The sequence below is a fragment of the Oenanthe melanoleuca genome, chromosome 2, assembly GCF_029582105.1.
Source record: "Oenanthe melanoleuca isolate GR-GAL-2019-014 chromosome 2, OMel1.0, whole genome shotgun sequence".
NCBI lineage: Eukaryota > Metazoa > Chordata > Aves > Passeriformes > Muscicapidae > Oenanthe > Oenanthe melanoleuca.
This window is the reverse complement of record NC_079335.1, coordinates 21,430,659-21,451,154: the sequence shown is the minus strand read 5'-3', so window position 1 is coordinate 21,451,154 and position 20,496 is coordinate 21,430,659. Positions and strand designations below refer to the sequence as shown.

At 34.2% G+C, this 20,496-nt stretch overlaps 1 protein-coding gene across 6 annotated transcripts in view; it reads left to right on the top strand.

Annotated features, from left to right (window-relative positions):
• The window catches only part of VPS13B (vacuolar protein sorting 13 homolog B), a 425,154-nt gene that overhangs the window by 251,730 nt on the left and 152,928 nt on the right, over window positions 1-20,496 (top strand). For all 6 annotated transcript variants that reach the window (XM_056483011.1, XM_056483012.1, XM_056483014.1 and 3 more), the window contains exon 31: window positions 19,695-19,898. In XM_056483011.1, the coding sequence (XP_056338986.1) occupies window positions 19,695-19,898 (204 nt within the window). The remainder of the gene's footprint in view (window positions 1-19,694; window positions 19,899-20,496) is intronic.

Below are 20,496 nucleotides of genomic sequence, written 5' to 3'. Positions count from 1 at the left end.
GACATGAAAGTAGGGTTGCAAATAATACCAAGTGAGAAAAGTCACAGAAATACAGATGAACAAGTGTCTTATACTTCCCGTTGGTCTGTTTTTCAGATGTGGCAATATTTTTAACTACTTCATAGTGCTCTTCAATAGAAATTACAAACATCAAAATCTTTTCCCAGCAGTAAAACATTTACTGCCTAGAAAATGACAGCAAGTTTTACTTTTGTCAAGACTAGGATTTTTAGGAGACCATGAAATATCTCCAATTTCACTTCTGATCACTTAGAAGTTGTAAGAGAGTCTTTTTATTCATATTTCCATGTGGAAACATTTAAATTAATGGGTTTGCTTGTATGTTTGGTTATAGTAGTTTATCCTTTCTGGTTTTTTTTTCCTTTTTGTTTTAAAATGAGCATTGTATCTTTTGTATTATGGAGCTTTCATGGAAGAAGTCTTACAGCCTGGCACTAGTAGTGGCTTTGGGTGGCAGGGCCTGATCCAGCTCTCCATGTGCTCATAGCTGAAAGAGATATTTGTACAGGCTCTTCCTGCTTCTACTCTTTCTGTCTGAGGAGATTCCTGCTTTAAGAGTCAGAGACCCAAATGTAGGTTTCTCTCTCCTCATAGCAACAAAAACTTCATCAGAAAAATGCCTGATCATAAACTGGAATCTGCAATTAGCAGCTGCTGTAAGGTCATTTCAGTCACTGTGTGATGTTCCTTGTATGCACATTACAAACCAGTGAGTAAGAAACTCATTTACATCTAAAATCAATGAAGCTATGCCAGTTGACATTTTTGGGTCTGTTATCTTTGCCTGTGTTGCTTAACCTGAAATGCTGAAATTCAGTGCTTTTCAAATCACTCCTTTACTTAAAGGTTTTGAGGCTATTTTGGATTATGGTCCTGTGGGTCTTATATACATAAATGTTCCAGAAAAGATTTGTGTAGTGTGTGTTTGGTTTTCATAGTTTTAATGCCTCCTTTAAGTCCTCATTAGAAATCACATCAAATGAGTAAGGTAGAAATAAGCACTGGGCCAGAGACACCTCTCATCAGACTGCTACTGGCATTTTGTGACCAGTCTCCCAACATCATGCTTCCTATGTCTTTTTCTGAGTTTTCACTTGAAAATTAGGAAATGTTCACTTGAAAAGTGACCACTTCAAGTGATTTCCTCAGTTTCAATGACCACTCCCCCTAATTTCTCTGCATCTGTCAAATGACTTGGTCTTCTCTTTCCTTCTTTAATCATCCAGTTATACTAGCTTTACTGTTTCTAAGATGTTTCAGAGCAAAGCATCAAGTTACTTTGCAGTGTTCTGTAGGACAATATTGAAGTTGATAGTGGGTGGTCTTTTGGATTTGAGAAGAAGGTGATTGTCTTAATCTGTTTAAGCAAGTTTCTAGATTTTCAGATAATAAAAATTAATACTTTTAAAATTTAAAATATTAATATTCCTGTTTGGGGTTGAAATAGATCAGTTTTCTAATTACAAATTCTTTGATCTAGAGCAAAGTGTACTTAAAAAGTGTGCTTGAAGATATCTCTTCATTGTCTTATATGGCAGTCATTGCTGTTAGACTGCTGGAGTTCTAAGTAAAGTTAATTCCACCATTTTTCAGATTTTTTAAAATAAAAATAATGCAAAGGGTTTGGAAGGGACATACAGTCTGTATACAAGAAATAAAAAGTGGGATATTATTAACACATGATGTTGGGTGTAATATTAGTATTTGTTTCTCCAGATATGAGTGTTCTTCTTATGAACTATTTGCCCTTTTTGACATTCCCATGGTACATGGTACTATATAAAAAACCTGGAGTTAGTACAGAATGCTTAAAAATTGAGTAGTAAAATGAGCAAACTTACTTAATATGTAGTTCATCTACTTAGGTGAAAGATTCCTTAGTAAATATTAACAGAGGTACAAGTAGTACAATATCCAGTGCAAGAGACTAAAAAAATAAATTACAGAGGACTGTTGGTTACTGAAGAATTAACATCTACAGTATTGTAATAATCCCAACATGTCATCTTCAGTCTTTTTCCAATCTCTCTTCTCTAATTTGATGCTGCTGCTTTTAATAGAATAAAAGAAAATAAATTGTTGTCTGAACCACTGTCTTTACAGTGTTTCTTAAGTGGTGATACAAACTTAATTTGTGGTGTCACTTTGCTTTAAACAGTCTTCTCTTGAGGCCTGAACTACAACCACATGCAATTAGTGTCAGTTTTGTAGTACTTCATGAGAAAGAAGAATTTTTGCTTCTCATTTAGAAACTGTTCTTTTAGAAAAGGCTGAGAAACATTTTCATGGCTAGAGGCTGAGCAGTATTTCCAAACCTCTTTTGAATTTGTCCCATAAATTTATACATGAAAAACTGAATGTGCTCATATATCATTAGTAGAATGCCAGTGCATGAAAGGTAAGTTTGGTACAACTGCAGGTCATACTAAATAAACCAGACCACTTTTGACTTGTAGGCTGAAGTGACTCCATCTATTATGTCTTAGGAAAAGGAGCTTATGTGCTAACTTGGAGAGAGAACTAAACTGAAAAGGGAATATTGGAAAAACAACGTGCCTCAAGCATTTGGGCACAAATATAGTTTCAGGTGATTCAGGAAATTGGAAAGAAGTGTATTGACATTGTAACTTCAATTTTCCTATATTGTATAAAAATTAATCTTAGGGTATTTCCTCTAGTAGAAAATGGACTAATTTAGTTTTTATATTAATATGTAGTAAAGAAAGATACATGCACCATAACAGCAAATTTAGGGCTCCTATAAAAAGTATGGTGACACATTTCTCTCTGGTGACAGTGTCTCTTTTTTAATTTTTTTTTCTGGTCAATTGTAGGAGTGGGTTTGTTGGTTTTCATGATTTTTCATGATTCTCTGATTTTTAAACTTCAGCTCCAGCTGTATTTGTGTTCCAGTACCAGAACTGTACATTGCCATCAAGAAACTGCCAGTTCTGTTGGTTGGAAGATTATCAGAAGGCCTTGGGATGGGGTCAGAGAGCAGAATAAAGGAGGTTTTGGATAAGACTGCAAGTAAGGCAGTTGCTTATCCTGGCTAAAGAGAGGAAAGAGCAGTTAAGTGAGACTGTGAAGCTGTCAGTCAGTGTAAATAAGTTTTTGCTAAGCAACAAAGGAGAGAACTGCATTTTTGTGGGCTTTAGCTACTGATTAACTTTTAATGAATTTTTTAAAAGTGTATATGTTTGGGTTATGAACAGTGACTAGCACTAGTTCTGCTAAGGTACCAGCAGAACTGGGCACTATCAATAGGGAAATGATTGTAAAACTTCATCACAAGATCCAAAAATTCTGGTTCTCTGACTGAAAAAAATAAGAGGAAGTAGATGCATGGGTATGCTTAAGTATGAAGCTGAAATTGAGATGACATTGGTTCTGCTTCCGTATTGGGATAAGGGGCCTATTACACCAAATACTGTGCAAATGCTCTGATTGATTATGTAGGTAACTGCTGATCATCCCCAATAGGGTTGTATTTAGCAAACTGTTGTGAAACAGTAATTAATGGAGTTTTAGGGAGTGTCCATGAACAGATAGAGTAAAATAATGTTGAGTTACAATACTGCTAATGCAGAAATGAAATTACTGACAAAGAGTCTAAAGACTAGAGGCTGTTGTGTAAAGGTCTTGTACTTATCAGGAATAATACTGCCAAACTATCAAGTTCTGGGAGTTTAGGTAAGCAGAATCCCAAGCTTTCCTCAACTTGGCCAGTAAAGAACCTAATTGTTGTCCACGCTCTGGATTCATCATTTTTGAGATCCAAGGATTTCATTCATGTCATATATCAAAGCTTAATAGTCCAGGTCTGAGTATTCTATGGTCATTTTCATGTGTAGATCTTTCATAGATCAAAGCATAAAGCTGTCCCTAGACTGTTTCCAATTTGTGAATGTAAATGGAAATTCTTTAGACATGCCCTTCCTCACAAAAACAATATATGTAAAGAGTTGACTCATGAAAAGGTAGCTGTAGATTTTATTATTTTTTCATTGAATTTTTTATTAATACAAGCCCTTTTCTTTTTATAATTTTTTCATTTTTGTGGTTTACTTTTTTTTCACTGTTTAACTCTCAAACATTTGCAAATAGCAAAACAAAGCTATTGTACTTACAGAATAACTGCTATTTATTTCAAGGAACTCCATCTAAAACATCCTTGTAATAAATATGTAATGACCATAACTGGTTAACAAAAGTCCATCAGTGAAATAAGGAGTAATAAACAATTTTCTGTGTCTGTACTGATAGTGCTGGAGTGAAAGGAAGGAAAAAATGATTCAAGGAATTTATGAAAGAAGCACATACATAGCCAGCAGTCTGTGTGGAAATCTGTTTTTTCTTTCAAATGTGGTTTGGAAAATCAAACGCTTTTCAAAACTTTTCAACAGCACCCACATCTGTAAGCATCTTCTCGTCAGAAATATTTTGATGTATTTATATTTGAAAAACTATACCTTGAAATTATTCTTCAAAAAGTCTGCATTTTCTATAGTTTTATTATGTGTAAAAAGTTAATTTTTTTATATTTTCCTTTTCAAAACAAAGCAGTTTAAAAATTGTTCTCTTTTTGCATAGAAGTTAACATTAAGATAACTAAATGTTTCCCAGAATATGGACCCAATATGCATAATTTCCTTAAAAGAGTTGATTATTCTACAAAGGTTCTATTAAGACTTATTTTCTATTTTACCTATTGTAGTTTTTAATACTTTGTTGAAGTTTATCTGGTAGGCAAAGAAGGAATTAGTTCATGCCGATCAGAGTTTCTTCTTCTCTGAATAAAGGCAACAAAGATAATCAGTGAAAAAAAAGTATGCACATAGTTTTTGAGGGAAATGTGAGCTGCTTATTAAATTGTCCATATGTACCATAGGGAATTAGGAAAACTATCAGCCTTAGTATATTGTGAAATCTCTACTGGAGTTTTTCGCAAATTTCAAATTATTAAAGCTGCAGGGTAATGTTATATAGGAAAAAAAATTAGGAGAAGAAATTCTTAGTTTTTTGAAAGTATGTCTTTTATTCCATATAAGTTGTGAAATGGGATTGCATTATCATCCTTTTAAGTTCTCATCTATCTGTGTTAAGGAAAAAGAATTGTAACAGCAGAGATTTTGAAATCACTCCCATAATTTATTCACTAATTTTTTTCAGATTTCAAACCAGGACGATTTTATTTCTGAAGATTTTTTTTAACAGAATTCTCTCTGCATATAATTTGAATATTAAATCTTGTTTCTTTATGTATTTAATAATCTTTAGAATTAATAGTTGTTGAATTGGGGTGTAAATAAAAATATTTATACTAAATAGCAAGTTCTAAATATGGTTCTTTGAAATGGTACTTAAACATATGTTTTTTAGGATGAAGTTGTCTAAAGACTTAGGAAAATCATCTTTATCTTCTGTAAGAATCCTAGACTACTCTCTGGAGTAGGGCTTGAAAGTAAAGTCTTTCTCTCTTCTGTGTTTAGCAGAGAAGCAAAAAAAAAGTGTGCTTAGACCTTTTGCCCAGTAAAATATTCATATATATGGATAGCATTACATGCAAACACCACTTCTAATTAGCATTGGCATGTTTGAGGCTATTGCAGCAGTTATTAATTTAAAGCTCTCAGTGGAAACTAATTGTAAAATAACAGCTGGAACTGCCCATTTAGTTTCAGAAATGTAGCTTGCTAATTATCCAATACCAAAAGCTATTCAAAGCTAAATTTATATTTGGAATTTGGCTTTAAAAACGTTCAGCATTAACTATGAAACTTGTTTTTACTTGAAATTTCTTTGTGAGTTTTACAGGAGTCCTCAACATAACTTATTTTTCTAAATACATGTATTTGAAATACATTTCCTTATAATGTAAGAGTAAAAATAAAATAAATTCTATAAGAAAAAAATTTATACAACTTTACTTTTCTCTTTAATTGATAAATTTAATCACTGTTCTCAATACATGTATTTTTCTGTCACTTAGCACAGAACCTGATTCATACAATAAGTTTTAATTTCTTTGTGCAGTTCCTCAGAGAAAGGAAATTGAAATATACTTCATAGAAACATTCCTATCAAAGAGCAATGGCATTGTGTCATTTAAGCTTCCATTTGTTGTTAATCATTTTTGAAAACCTTATTAAATATGTTAAGGGGAAAAGAGAAACAAGTACATATCAATAAAGAATAAATTCAAAGGAATAGCCAATTAATTTAAACAGATCAAAGCTGAAAAACTGGATTGATAAAGGTATTTTTGAAGTCTAGTAAGTCTTAAACAGTGCATATATTAAAAATATTTTAATTTAAAAATGGTGATTTTCCTCAATGATTTATTGTTACTTTTGTTTTTTGTATTGTTGTTTTGAGGGCTTAATATGCATTTTATTTGCAAAGCTCTTGTGCTTCTGGCTTGGCTGATGTGTTTGCACAACTGGGTTCTTGTCACTAGCAGCATCCCAGTCCTTCTTGTGGAGGTGTGGGGAGCAGGAATGAACTTGCATGGAGATTGACAGAGATGAGTTTGTATATGGCCAAAAGCCCTGGTTTAGAGGCAGGTGGAGATTTCAAAGAGCAGCTTCATAAATCTCTCCAAACTGTTCAGATTTGATCTGGAAGACCATGGGCCCTTGCTCACATGTTTGGGAGAGACTCCAGTGTTGGGGCATGGTGAGGAGAACCACTGACCTTGGGCAGCTTGTGGAGGTAGGTGCCTGTTCTTCAGCAGTGCAGGACACTGCAATGGTCTCCCCTGGCTGTGGACTAGTTCAGTGGCAAATGTGATGTGTGTGTGCAAACCAGGCATGGTTAGTGCTTAACTGTCCTAGATTAATGCACAAAGCATTTGAATTTAGTGTGGTTGAATCGTTTCATTGTTCTGGTGTCATTCATTCTATCACCTCTGTGTGATTTAGAACTGGGAGTGGGTATTCAGACTCTCTTTAAACTGGATTGTGTGTGCAGGATCAGGATCAGGAATTTCTCAGGTTGGACAGTTTAGCAGTGAACTTACGAGCCAGGCATCACGGATGCATCTCTTCAAAATGGAGTCTACAAAGGCTGTGTTCTTTCTATGATTTATTGTAGCTTGCACTCCATTTCTTTCACTTATTAGGATGCTATCGTTAAATAGCTTCAGGTCAGAAGAAAATAGCAGTTTTAAAGTAAAACTTGCACAAGGGCATTGCTGTCTCTGCTGTGCTCATGTGCTATACTTGGTTCTATAAAAAGATTCCTCAGCTGTGTGAGATCTTAACTACTATATCTTCTGCGAAGTCAGGGTTAAGTTAGAGAAACACAGCAGCCTGAACTTAGAGTTTCCTTGGTCTTCTGATACTTCTTGATGTCTTAAATAATGTTTTAACACAATTAATATTTTCTGTGTGGTATTTGCAGAGCTTGCCACATGAAATTCATACAACCTCAGTTTTGAAATGTATAATATATTTAGGGTGACTGAGTGGAGGAGAGATTAGGATTTCTGTCATCTGTGCTGGTTTGAGATGCTGTTTAAAATTGTTTTTTTCAGTTTCCCTTTTTTTCCAAAAAACTGCAGTTCTGCTGTGATTAAACCAATCAAAATAAATCAAAGAAATTGTTTGAATTTTTTGGTTAATTTTAATCCTTTTAAACTTTTCATTGTATTCTGCTCTGCTCTGTTTCTTGAACTTCTTGCCTTGATATTTCCTAGTCCTAAGATTCTAAATACTTGTTATGCATAGGGGTGTTTTTTTCTTCTTGAGACCTAAGGTTATTGCACTTGTTCATCTATCTCGTGTCTCTTTCTCTTTAACCAGAACTGAAATCTACGTCTTCAAGTCTGTAGTCTGTATCTATTTGCTTCCCTTAAGTATAATAATGGCCCTTTCTCCCATTTGAAAATATTTTCCTCTCTAAAGCAATTCTTGTTTTACTACAGGGGAGAGAAAACATGTCAGATACTTGGAGAGTTCTTTGAGTAGAGAAGTCTCTCACTCTCCCATCCAAGCAAGTGATGTGCAGACCAGCCATGCCCAGTGAAGGGATTAAAGGAGTAAAGTGTAGCCCTGGGCTTCCTTGGGGCAGCCCAGAGTGGGATGAATGTAATGTCAGTATTTTAACATTACTTTATCCACAGTCATTGGGCAATGAGATTGGTGCCCATTTAAATTGTAAATCTAAATTTGAACTCTTTTAATATCTACATCTTCATGATGTTGCTGTTTGTACTTGTGTATAAGGAGCAGGCTGAGGGACCTGAAAGAAATAAAAAAATGTTTGGGCCATCAGGCAATTGTATTCAGTAAGATTATTATCCTGAACCTATTTATTGTATAAACACACAAGGATTAACCTTTACAAGAAGGTGTATTTTAACAGCCTGGACTTGGATCAGCTTGATCTGCCATCATGATCTGAGCTTTTGAAACAGAACAGAATTTAACACTGTGTGCTAAGAATTTTTAAATAGTTCTCAGATTCAGCATTAACATTATTAAATAGACTATAACATTTTAAAAAGGTAAACAAGGGCACAGAGACAAAGAAAAAACACACTAAATACTACTTAAAAATCCCAGAAAACCTCTCACAGTTTACATACTCAGCAACTTTAATGCCATGAAAAATTTTTCAGATTATACTGGGAAATAAAGAGTAATGTTAAAAATGGAGTTATTTTTTATATGAGTCGTGTTTTGTGTTTCATGTTTTATGTTTTAAAGCAATGTTATTGAAGGTTATGCATTTCTTCAAGTTACCTCCCTTTAATATTTCTTTTTCCTGAACAAGGAGCTTTATATTGTGCCTGTTATTGTAAAATATAGGAGAGAATGAGGGGAGGTGTTTGGGTTTCTATTAACATGGGACAAAATAATTAGCTGGTTCTTAAAAATTAATGCTATGTTAAGAACTGGAGTGGTTCCTCTGTATGAATTACTTAAGTAATGTTCCTTTGCTTTACACAAATTCCTTACAGTTTCTTCCCAGACTTGACTTTGCTGATTCTTAAAATATATTATTGAATTCATATATCAAGGTTGATTTTCTGTCTTATACACTGAAAATTAACTTCTAAAGTCTTGGCTGCAGTAAATAATTTATTCTAACAGAACTGAGGACAGCTTTTAAAATTCATTATTCTGTACAGTTTTCTTCCTAACTGCTTGTGAGTAAATATAATTTCCATCACATCTGGTTTCAACAAATGCTTTTTGTTGAAAAGTATTTTCCAATATCATATGAAGCAGATTTCTTTTCTTTGTAGCGTTTTTAATTCTAGCAGGATCTCAAGGTAACTATAATGCAAGTTGTGTGCTTCTGTTCCTGAGAAAAGCGTATCCCGTTTGTAATGAAACATTTGTTAACTTCTGTGTACAGATTGCGGTTCATTCCACAAATATTTGTGGGTTCTCTGATGTCCCTCACAGGGTTTTATCTATGACAAATTCATACCACAGTTCTTAAACTGCATTTTGGATAGAAGATTTCTTTCTTTTGCAAAAATGTTTGCCAGTGTCTTTCATTTAATTCTTGTAAGTATTTCAACTTTGGTTTTCAATTATTTAACAAAAAGGATTATCAGAAATATACAGAATGGTAACATGTTATTTTAGTGTATTTCTCTATGGGAAACTCTTCCAATCTCCCATGGCAAAATTAAATCCATGTTACTGTTATCCTGAGCAACTCAAATTTTACTGTTTAAGTGAGCATGGTTCCTAGCTCTTCACTGATGTTTCCAATGTAGTTTCACTTAGCTCAACCACCTTAAGTACAGTCAAAAGTCGTCCTTAATCTTTGTTTTGTTTAGGGTCTTACTGTGCTATTAAACCTGATTATGCTGCAATAAAGGAAAAAAAAGAAATTAAAAAGCCATGTACAGTGCGTTTGTGTTGAATTTCAGAAGCTACTTTATTTCTTTTTACTGTTTTTTTTCTTTTTTCTTTTTTTTTTCCTAAGAACAAAAAAATACATCACTTTTTTTAAAGGGTTGGTTTGTAATCCCATGGGCTTTATTAGTTGTTGGACACAAAGACAAATGTACCATTCTTCAGCCTCTCAAAACATTTTTCATGCCCACTGATATTTTTGTTGCTAGAGTTTTGGGGTTTTTTCTGTGAGAAGGCAATGGCCAGCACTGGTATGTTAATGGCTAACACAAGTGCACTTTGAGAGTAATAAAATACAGAGATAGTATCAGGCATCTCTGTTAGCTTCAATGTAAATGATTGGCATAAATCACAGCCACTCCAGTTTTCTGGCTTGGTATTGTGTGTTCTTGAGCTCTAAAATATAAATGGGTGTGGAGGTGGCACAAATAGAAAATAGGAGTATCTACAAATAGATATGCTCTGTACTTGCAGGATAGGAACAGAATAGGTTTGAACTCTTTCTGAAAACTAAAATTATTTCACTGTTGTATAGTATTATTTAATCTTTGTATGTGACACTTCTTCAAGAATCAGGAAGAAACTTGTAGATAGCAAATCTAGCTACAAAGCAAGTGTGAAACTTTTTAAGGTTGGAAATGTATATATATGTCCATATATGTGTACAAGAAAAATACAGAAGAATGCAATTCTCTGGCATCTCTTTTTTGACCCACTGTATTCAGACAGCTTTATTGGTTGATTTTTCCATATTTTTGGCATAGTAAAAAAAATGCCTGATTTATTATGTAACTGAAAATGTTTTTGAAGTTGTTTTCTAAAAATAATTTTTAAAATCCACGTGTTGTATTTTTCACACATTGCAGCTCATAAGAGTTTATCCAATTATATTTACTAAACTAGACTCAAACTATGATGGAATTTGCTGTTTCCCAAATGGGCAGTATATTTGTTTGTGTGTGTGTTTCTATGCAATGTCCTTGCAATATTTTTTTTTGTTTGTTTTAGCTCCAGGCAGAAAAATAAAACTCTTAAGTTTTCTTTATAACCACCACTATTTAAATAGTTGGCTGCACCATGAAATCAAGGAACTACCTGACTGGAATTTGTAGTTTTCATGGTCAATATTGTGAGTACACAGGGATGTTTTGAGTAGATTTGCATCTTTTTTTGTTTCTCCCTTTGCCCTGGTTCAAATGTGTATTTAGAAGTAAAACTCCTCTTCACTATATTTTGTTAGGCAGAGATTCATACTGACTTAGGAATTGCCAATACTCAAATAACGATAGTCTAATGGGGTTTTAGGGAAGAAAAATACTGGCTATATTATGGCAGGTAATATATTTCATAATTACTATAGAGTTGTTTTTTATATCAGAAGAATTTTCAAGGGATAGACAAAGTAGTGCCAGGACTTCAGGAAAGAAGAATTAAAAGAAGGTTATTTTTAATACTGTGGTTTTGACATATTTTTGCAATATCATATACAGTATTTCAAAAATAATTCCAGCTTGCCATTATGAATATAACGATTCTATAAGAAAAGAAGAAAATAGAAGTGGCATCTTGAGAAACTGGTATAAGCAGTGCCAAAGATAAATGTGAATTGACTTGGAAAGTTAAATAGTCATGTTTTAGAGTAGTTTCTTATATTATCCATGCTATAAGAAATATCTACTGCAATGGACATGCAGAAAGTATGCATTAATACACATTGTTTAATGTAGAGGAAAAGCTGGTATTTATTTATTTGTAATGTTCTTTTCTGCTTCAGATACAATTTGATTGATGTCCAGGTATGATTTTGATATACTGACACAGCAGCGAAAAGAAATCCTGTCCCACATCAGCTTATGAAACACACTGAGGACAGTTTGCCTTCCAACCTGTTCCTTATACCAGGTTGCACGGCACCATTTAGAGAAATTCCATGTATCAAATATGAAGGCTGTGTTCAGTGAAACTTCACCTAGGTATTTCCAGGTGAATTTATAGAACATCTGGAAAGACTGAGATATTGTACCACTTAGATTAATCAAATGAACCAAAGTGAAATGCAGGCTGAAAACAATCACGAGATTATTTATCTTAGTCAGATGGTAAAGCAAGTAGACACAAAATATTAAAAATTTGACATGAAAAGATCCTTTGACTGCCAGACAGCATTAAGTTTTGAGATAAAATTGGTTCTACCAAGCATTTAAGTCCTTGAGTTATATTGTATTTTGCCTTTTTCCTAGTACCCTCCCCAAACTATATTCCACTTGGTTTTTTTCAAGGAACATTTGGCATCCAAAAATTCCATTGGAATTGTGCATACTTATCATTTATACAGTCTGTCAAGTGTATATTTATACAGCGCTCCCTGAATTTGGGTGAATGTTTCAAAAGTATAAAGAGATTCCTCAAACTGCCTAAACATTAAACAATATAAAAAAGGAAAAAGTAAGTTTTAAAAGTTCAGACTTGCTCATGCTGTTATTTTTGCTGAGGAATTTAAACAATAGAATTATAGAAGTAATTAAACAGATGAGATCTAAATGCACAGCTGCAAACTTCAGCTTTGTTTCATTTTGCACTTTTTTTGAGAGAGACTGAAATTACTTCATAGTTTACTAATACTGTACCTTGTGGTCATAGGATCATTTATACTGTGTTCTAGAGACAACTCTAGAAGACCAATGTGCTGCAGAAGTTCTTCAGCTTCTTTGCAGGAATTACTGTACCACAGCCCTTGCAGCAAGGGACTACTTTTAAATGTCTGGTCACAGGATATGTAGAGCATTTCCTGCCTATAGGACTGAGAAAGGAAGCAAAGGGCCAATATTTTTGATGTGTGATCTACTGTAATTCCTTTCATGTGTTTGGTAGCTTTTATATGATCAGTGCACTGCTACTGGTCCTGACCTTGGTGTGGCCCAGTTCACTAAAATCTGGTGTTTCTAAATGGATAACAAATGGAATTATAGTAGCACCCACCTGGCACCACTACTGTAATTAATGAGTGTGAGAAGGGTGTTGTTTTTTGGGTTTTTTTTTCTCTGTATAGGAACCTATTGGGTTTCAAAATAAAAATAAAATAAATAGGATAAATAAAGTGTATCAGTAAAAAAAATTCAGTTCTTAAATTTTTATCCATATTTTATAACTTGGCATTCTCAGAATACTCTTGAAATATTTTCTATGCAATTAGTTATATTCGCAAAATTGTTTTGATTTTATGTCTATAGTATAAATTAGTAGACTGACAACATATGGAAACCTGGCAGACTCTGCTCTTCTGCACATCCATGCATCCACCTAGACTTGTCACCTCAAATTCTGACCAAGGCAGCATTTTCTGCTCCTTTTGAGAGGGTGTCAACAACACATGCAAAATAAGTATAAATCATTGACTTTTGTTTGCCAGATTTCTTCTGTATTCAAAACCAGATCTCTCTTCTCTTGCATAATGCTAGCTCAATGAATGTCAGTCCTTTCATAAAATGGTTTGAGATTAAATAAATACTTGTATGACTCAGTAGTTGCAGTTGATGAAACTGGTCAAATAGAGGACACACAGTAGATAGAGGACACACAGTAGATAGAGGACACACAGTAGTTAGTGAAATGTGATTGTACTTCTTCAGGTTTTCTACAGTTCTACAAATTGTAGTTCTGCAGTTTGTTTAAGAACGGAGGGCTTTTTTCTGTTGTCTGTTTTTAAGAAAAAGCTACAATGTAATTGCAAGGGAAGACCTGTCTGCTTCAGCTTGGCAAGAAAAAGCTGTGCTGAAAAATATTAGTAAAATAAAATAATATATTTGGTAATTTTAAAAAAAAGTTTGGTTATTGCTATCATTATTTTCTGTAGAAGAGTTATTGCTGCACAATTAGTATAGTCTAGAAGCAGAGAGGAGATAACACTGTGTTTCTAACCCATCTACATGTCTCAAGTGTGACTGTTTAATACTTGGACCTATTTGAGGGAAACACTTGTAGGTAGAAAACTGTGATGGCTTTGTTGAAGGTCCTGACCACCTTCTCTTGATGCCATTGTCTGTGATGAGCCATGAGTGTCACAGTAGCAGATTCTGTACTGTGCTTGAAGTATCTAGAAGCTCAGAGCAAATTCAAGTAGCAGAATTCAAACACTTTTTTAAAGGTTGGATTTTCTAAACTGTGTCTAACACATCCTCTTTCCAGACTCTGACACAGACTAAAAGACATGTTAACAACAATCAACTAAAATCTTAGTGCTCTTTTATGTGGTTAACTGTTCTAGATGATAATGAACGTAGATTTGTTCTATACATCCAGTTGGGTTTTTTTCATCAGACAGTCTGGCATTCATGTAGTGAATCCTATTTTAGGGCATGCTTATCCATAATTGAATCTGGGGGTTTTTTTGTGGGCTTTTTTGGTGTTTTTTTTTTTTTTTTTTGTGATTTGAAGATACTGAGTTTCGACATGGAATTCATTGTGTTACCTAATGATCTTTATAGTTGCTTGTTGTCTTATCCTCTACTTTAGCTTTTTCAGCAGTTATACCAGTTCCTCTTCCCAGTGATACTTACCTCTCTAGGTATACAGAGCAAAAAAGGAACCAGTGCCCAAGACATAAAAGTCAGACATATATCCAAAATTAATTTCCAAAAGAGGAAAGTTATTTGTTACACTTGTATTTTTGCATCCCTGTAGCAATTGTTTGAAGTAGTCGAGTGGAATCAGAAGAAAATTTTGCACATGCTTCAGTGACTGGCCTTTTTTTTTTTTTCAACATACTTAATGTACAAGCAATCTACCTCTCAGCTGATTTTTGCCTATGTAGAAAAATGATAACCACTACAAGTCATTTTAAAGTTAGAACTTATGAGTGTTGTTGACTACAAAACATATTCAGTTAGAATTCAGTTAATAACTTCTTCCTTAGCAATAGGATGTGATGTATTTGCCCACTATGTAAATGTTAAGAAGTGTTCGGTCATTTTTATTTTGCTCACAGAGCTATCACTGATGTTTTCTTTTTACAAGAGTTCCACACATATGAAGATGAACCCAGGTACCTTAACCACTCTGGCTTATAGGACATCTGACATGTATTATCTTCTGTAGATAATGTTGATGTATCTGGCTGTGAAGGTCACAACACTGGGGCTAATCAAACAGAATGCAGTTTTCATTGTTAAACAGATTCCTGTTCAATAATCAATAGTATCACTTACTAACCAGAAAAGCATTAAGCAAAATAGCCTTATTGTATTCAGTTTATATTTTAATTTAATAAAGCATTGCTGGTACCCAATCCAGAGTATGTGCTAGCAGTTATGGAGATGGAACAGTAGTTGTGTTATTCTGAGGCTGAGCTGGAGAGGGGAGAAGGAGCAGTTGCCAACAAAGCCAGTCATGTGTGGCATAGTTCCTGGGGAAAAGAGGCAGAAACAGTGAGAGTTGGAGTTTACTGCTGATGGCATTTGAAAGCCTGCTCTACTGATCCAGACTAAAATTTTTCATTTCCAACATCCTCCTGGCAGTCATAAAACACTGTTTGTTACACCAAAAGGAAGTCTCCCTATGGACAGATTGCAGGGTGGAAAAGCAAAGGTGAGGTTGCCCTTGTCCTGGAAGACATGTGTATCACTCAGTGTGGCAGAATATGTACCCAGGATCATGTGAGGACTTCCTCTTCTTACCTGCTTCTTTTCTGTAATTTCAACCTTAGTGCCCTGATTCCATAATTCTTCCCCTTACCTAGTGTTGTGCTTTCCTTTTCTTTCTGCCTAACTTCTCATTCTTCTTTCCACCCTCCTCACAAATAAGTGTTTTTAGTATTTCCAAATTTAGGCACATACAGGACTTCCATCATAAAAAGTCATGCTATAGGATTTTTTTTATTCTAGTACTAAGATCATGTCTCTGTATGTTGTGTGATGGTGGGGAAGTTCTGTTTCTCCCCGGAGGGCTCAAGTGTTAACTTGTCTGAGAGAAAAAGACATCTATTACACTCTCTATTTGATATAATAAAAATATAAATTAAAAAAAAAAAAAAAAAAAGTAGTTGCCTTTGTTCGAAAAGCTGATTCCTATCTGAGGTTTTACTTAGCATTCTTAAAGGCCAGTGGTGGTGTCACAGACTCTCTCTGTTTACCACATTTTTGTTCTGTGCCCTTCTTAGCATCTATAGCATGTCCTTCCAGATAGAGTCCATTGTGTGCCAGGGAAAATCTTGCTTCAATTTCCCTGTTTGGTACAATACTTTCAAATGGCTTTGTCAAGGAGGAAGCTTTATTGAATTTAATGGGAGAAAAGGCAGTGAAAGTGCATTAGGTCAGTGATAAATACTGCTGTGATTTCTACAGTATTCAATCACATCCCATTAATAGATGACACTAGCCTGGGACTTCACAAGCTTAAGTAGAAGAGGAAGGGGTCCTTTTACATAAATGTCACAGGTTTTACCCCTATGAAATAGAGACTTGTATTTATCCAAGCTCACTGTCTGTTTCCTGTTTAAATTAGGATAGGAAGGATCTTTTACTACCAGGCAAAACTTGTAATAATTGAAATTTGGGTAGATAGGTTTATCTCTGTACCTGGAAGCAGAAATCAGTGCACACAGAGATCCAGTAAGTACTAATAGAAATTAGCTGTTGTGTGTAAAGTCTGCAAATATTTCTTAATTATTATATAATGTATAGTCTTTAACTGCCATTTTCCTGACTTGCTTAGCTTTTTGTAGGTCTCAGATGGGCTATAAGTGAATAAATTTAACTTCTTTACTGTGGGTCTTGGAATTATGCTTATTCAGCAGCGTGTAGTGAGTGGTTCAACATGAACTGCTTCTTAAATAAACATACAAAAAGTCTGACCCAGACTAAATCAATTTTTTTAAAAAAAAGAAAAACTTTAAACCTGTGTTTCCTGTTACATGCTTATGGTTGTCTTTGGTTGCTTGTGTGAGCAACGGTTGTATTCTGTACCACCTGCTGAAAGATTCAGATGAGATAGTGAAGTTATTTTCAGAAGAGGGAAGCAATTAAAATGGTAACCCCTACAGTACATTTCAGCTGATAAAACATCACTTATACTGGAGATAGAGAAGTCATGAATTTGGCTTACTGTGTTTTCCTGAATTTATTTGCTGCAAGGATTTTAAAGAGTTCAGAGTTCATACAAAGCATGTGTACTTAAGATTAGGCCAGGTTTGCTATGGTTTAGCATACCTTCATCCTTTTAGGAAGTATACAACTAATAAATTGAAGCCATACTTCAGAAAATTGTTGATATGGAAAACCAGAAATGAGTGCTTATGTAAATCCCTGTATGTAAATTGTTGATATGGGAAACTAGAAATGAGGGCTTATGTGAATGCCTGTATATATATTACCTATGTGGGAAAAGCCTGTATTTTGATCCATGTGTAAAAATGGCATGATACACTTTCTGCAAGCCATAATGAGCTTTGTCAAAACATCAAGGCATTAATTACTAAACCTTGTATTTTACATGTATGTGTAAAATATGTATTTCTTGAGTTAGGTTATCTATAGAAAGAAAGCTTGCTTGGGTTTCAAAAGTGTATCTGCAGGATCAGAAGAAGGGTTTTATATTATATATAGGAGATTGGTAATAGCAGGAATAGAATGCAAATGTAAACTTTTATATCAGCATGAAAATATTGAAGAATTAGGCTGTAATATTTCAAAGTACATTAAAAAAGGATGTTGTGGACAAATGTTATACCAGCAATACAATACACAAGTGCCTTGTGTTTAAATAATACCCTTGTATATCTTTCTGCACCTAAAGATTTTTGCCAGAAAAGTGATTTTCTGTGGTTTGTGTTTAAATAAGGGCATTTGTGATGGTAAGAGAGCCATTGTCACAGTGGGGAGTTTCAGACTAGTGCATACAGACACATTGTCCTCAAGGAATTTGTTTCACAAGGTTGTGATTATCCTGAATGAGTCTAAGGATATCTAGGTAAGCCTATTGCAAGTAAATAAGAAATGAAAAATGCTCACTGTGAAGTACAGGGGATAAGAATCCATTAAGCCCGTGAAATTAGGATAATATTCTGTTTTATATACCTAAATAGATTTAAAAAAATTTCTAATTTGAGTATTTTAAGTAATATTTCACAAAAGAAATATTCATTATTTACTTGTATTAGACAAAGTATGAAAATAGACATTGGATCATACAATAATCTACTGTGGTGGGTCTTTTTTTTTAAAAAACTGCATTCATATTGATGGAATAATGCCTTAGAAAGAATAATAAAAGGCACAGTGGTTGTGGTTAGGTCTCTCTGTGTGGAAAGTTGACAAACACATTCTTAAGTTTTAATAAACCACATTTAATTTTGAAATACCACTACTGACATAACAGATTTTCAGTGTGTTTCTAGTAAGCAGTTAAGAAAGTTATAGGGACTACTGAACAATGCCATCACACTGTCTCACCAGGAATGACTTGATCAAAATGGCTTTCTTGTCATCCACATGCCTCTGTGGGTACATATGATTAATTACTTAATTTTCTTAATTGCTAGCATACTGCATTGGTGACAATAGCAGTGTATTAGCAATTCCAGCTGTTACTTGGATTTGGGCAGCACTGGGATTGCACTTTGAAACAAATTGCATACCTATAGTTTGCATACCTGTACTCTGAGTTTGCAGTTTGGGATATGCTACTTTAATAGTTATTTATGTTTTGATTATTAGCATCAAATTTGCACAAATTGCAGAATTATTAATTTCTCAGTGAAGCTATATACTAAATCATTTTGGCCCAAGACAACAACCTTGAACAGAGCAGTAGATTGGATGTCATATGCAAATAAGAAGCTTAAGCTTCAACACAGATGTATGAAATCAATAAAAATAGACTAAAATTTTTGATCATAGATTGTAGGGAAAAAAGATCCCATTGCTCCCTTATTTTGAAAAACAGCAATAATATAATGGTGAATTTTTAATATCAAATGAGCAGTGCACAGAAGGCTATATTGCTCCCAGTATAGAAAGGGCAAGATAATTTTTTTTTTAGTTTTTCCCGGTGCTTATTAGCAGAAGAAGAATGGCAGTATGAGACTACTCTGTTACTGGTCACAGGTAAAATTGAATATTCTCAGCAGCCCCCACTCATTTAATAGCTCTTGAATGTTTTGTTGAAGTTGAGTCTGTTTCCAAAACTCAGCTCAGGACTGAAATACTTTGTAAAATCTAATGTAGTAGACTTTAAAGGAATCCACAAGGAATGTGGTTCACTCAAAAATGTTTTTTCTCATGTTAGAAGAATTTTATTTTACAAAAATCTGTAGTAGTAAAAGGATTGAATTGTTTTTCCATCAGCTTGGAATATTCTTTTTAATTTTTATTGTTTGATGAATCTGAACAGTGGAACAATTGGTTATGCTTCTTGTTATACTGATGGGTAACTTCTTTGAGGTCTTGAATGTGGCATCCTTTATCCATTCAGTAGATATGAACCAGTCCTACTTCCCCACAAGGAAGATCTGATTCCAATGGATCTGACTGGAAGTGCAATGAAATTGATGCATTGATCTCATATCAACTTTGGTACATCTGGCTAAATTTAGGAATACTTTTATTTGCAGGCCTCCCATTGAATTCCACAGGAAGGAGGCAGATGGGTATTTTTGAAGATTTGAAGTAAGAATAATGTTTAGTGTAGACAAAAATGGCAAAAATTGATACATTCATTTTGTTAATTTCGATCTTAACAAATATCTGATTGGTCTGATTTTGACCTTTGGTGATTTCTTTTCCTTTTCTTTTGACATTACAGGAGAGCACTAAATCTAGGAATTCTTCGAGACCCTGGATCAGAGGTTGAAGACAGACAATATCAAATAGATCTTCAGTCCATCAACATTGGAACTGCTTATTGGAATCAGTTGAAACCAGAGAAGGAAAATGGAAAAGGAGGGGTTTTGACAGAGACTGAGAGAAATTCTCAAAATCCAGCACTTGAATGGAACATGGCTAGTAGGTAGGGATTTTTTTTTTTTAAATCTCCTCCTTTCTGAAGTTACATAGCACAAACCCGGCAGAGATCATGCACAGTACACCTGAATTAAATAATTCAATACTAGTCTTGTTTTACATTACAAGTACATTTCCCTGGAGTTTTGGATTACACATTTGAAATGCATATTAGTGTTGTTGCACTGCAGTAACTGTCTGGTTACTGTGTGCCTTTGCTTCCATTATAAGCTCTTCTCCAAATGACTTACTGTTTGTTCATAAAAATAACTCCAGGGCTGAGACTTCAGCTTGTCAGTCTCTATAAGTAATGGGAGGTTCTGTTTTGGGATTTTTTTTCAGTGTAGGGTGTGTTTTTTTGGTGGTGGTAGTGTGTTTTTTTCTTTTCTTTTATAAACTTCTTTTGTTTGTATTTTTACAAAACTTGACTTAAACCAGCTTAGACATTTCTAAATTAGAGAAGGATAAAGTAGAACATTTCCTATTGATTCTGAACCAGTTTTTGCACTTTTATAACTAAAACCAGATGCATTTTGAGAATGAGATATTTTAGCTAAGTCTTCTTTATTTGGTATTGTATATGTGCACACAAAGCCCCACCCTGC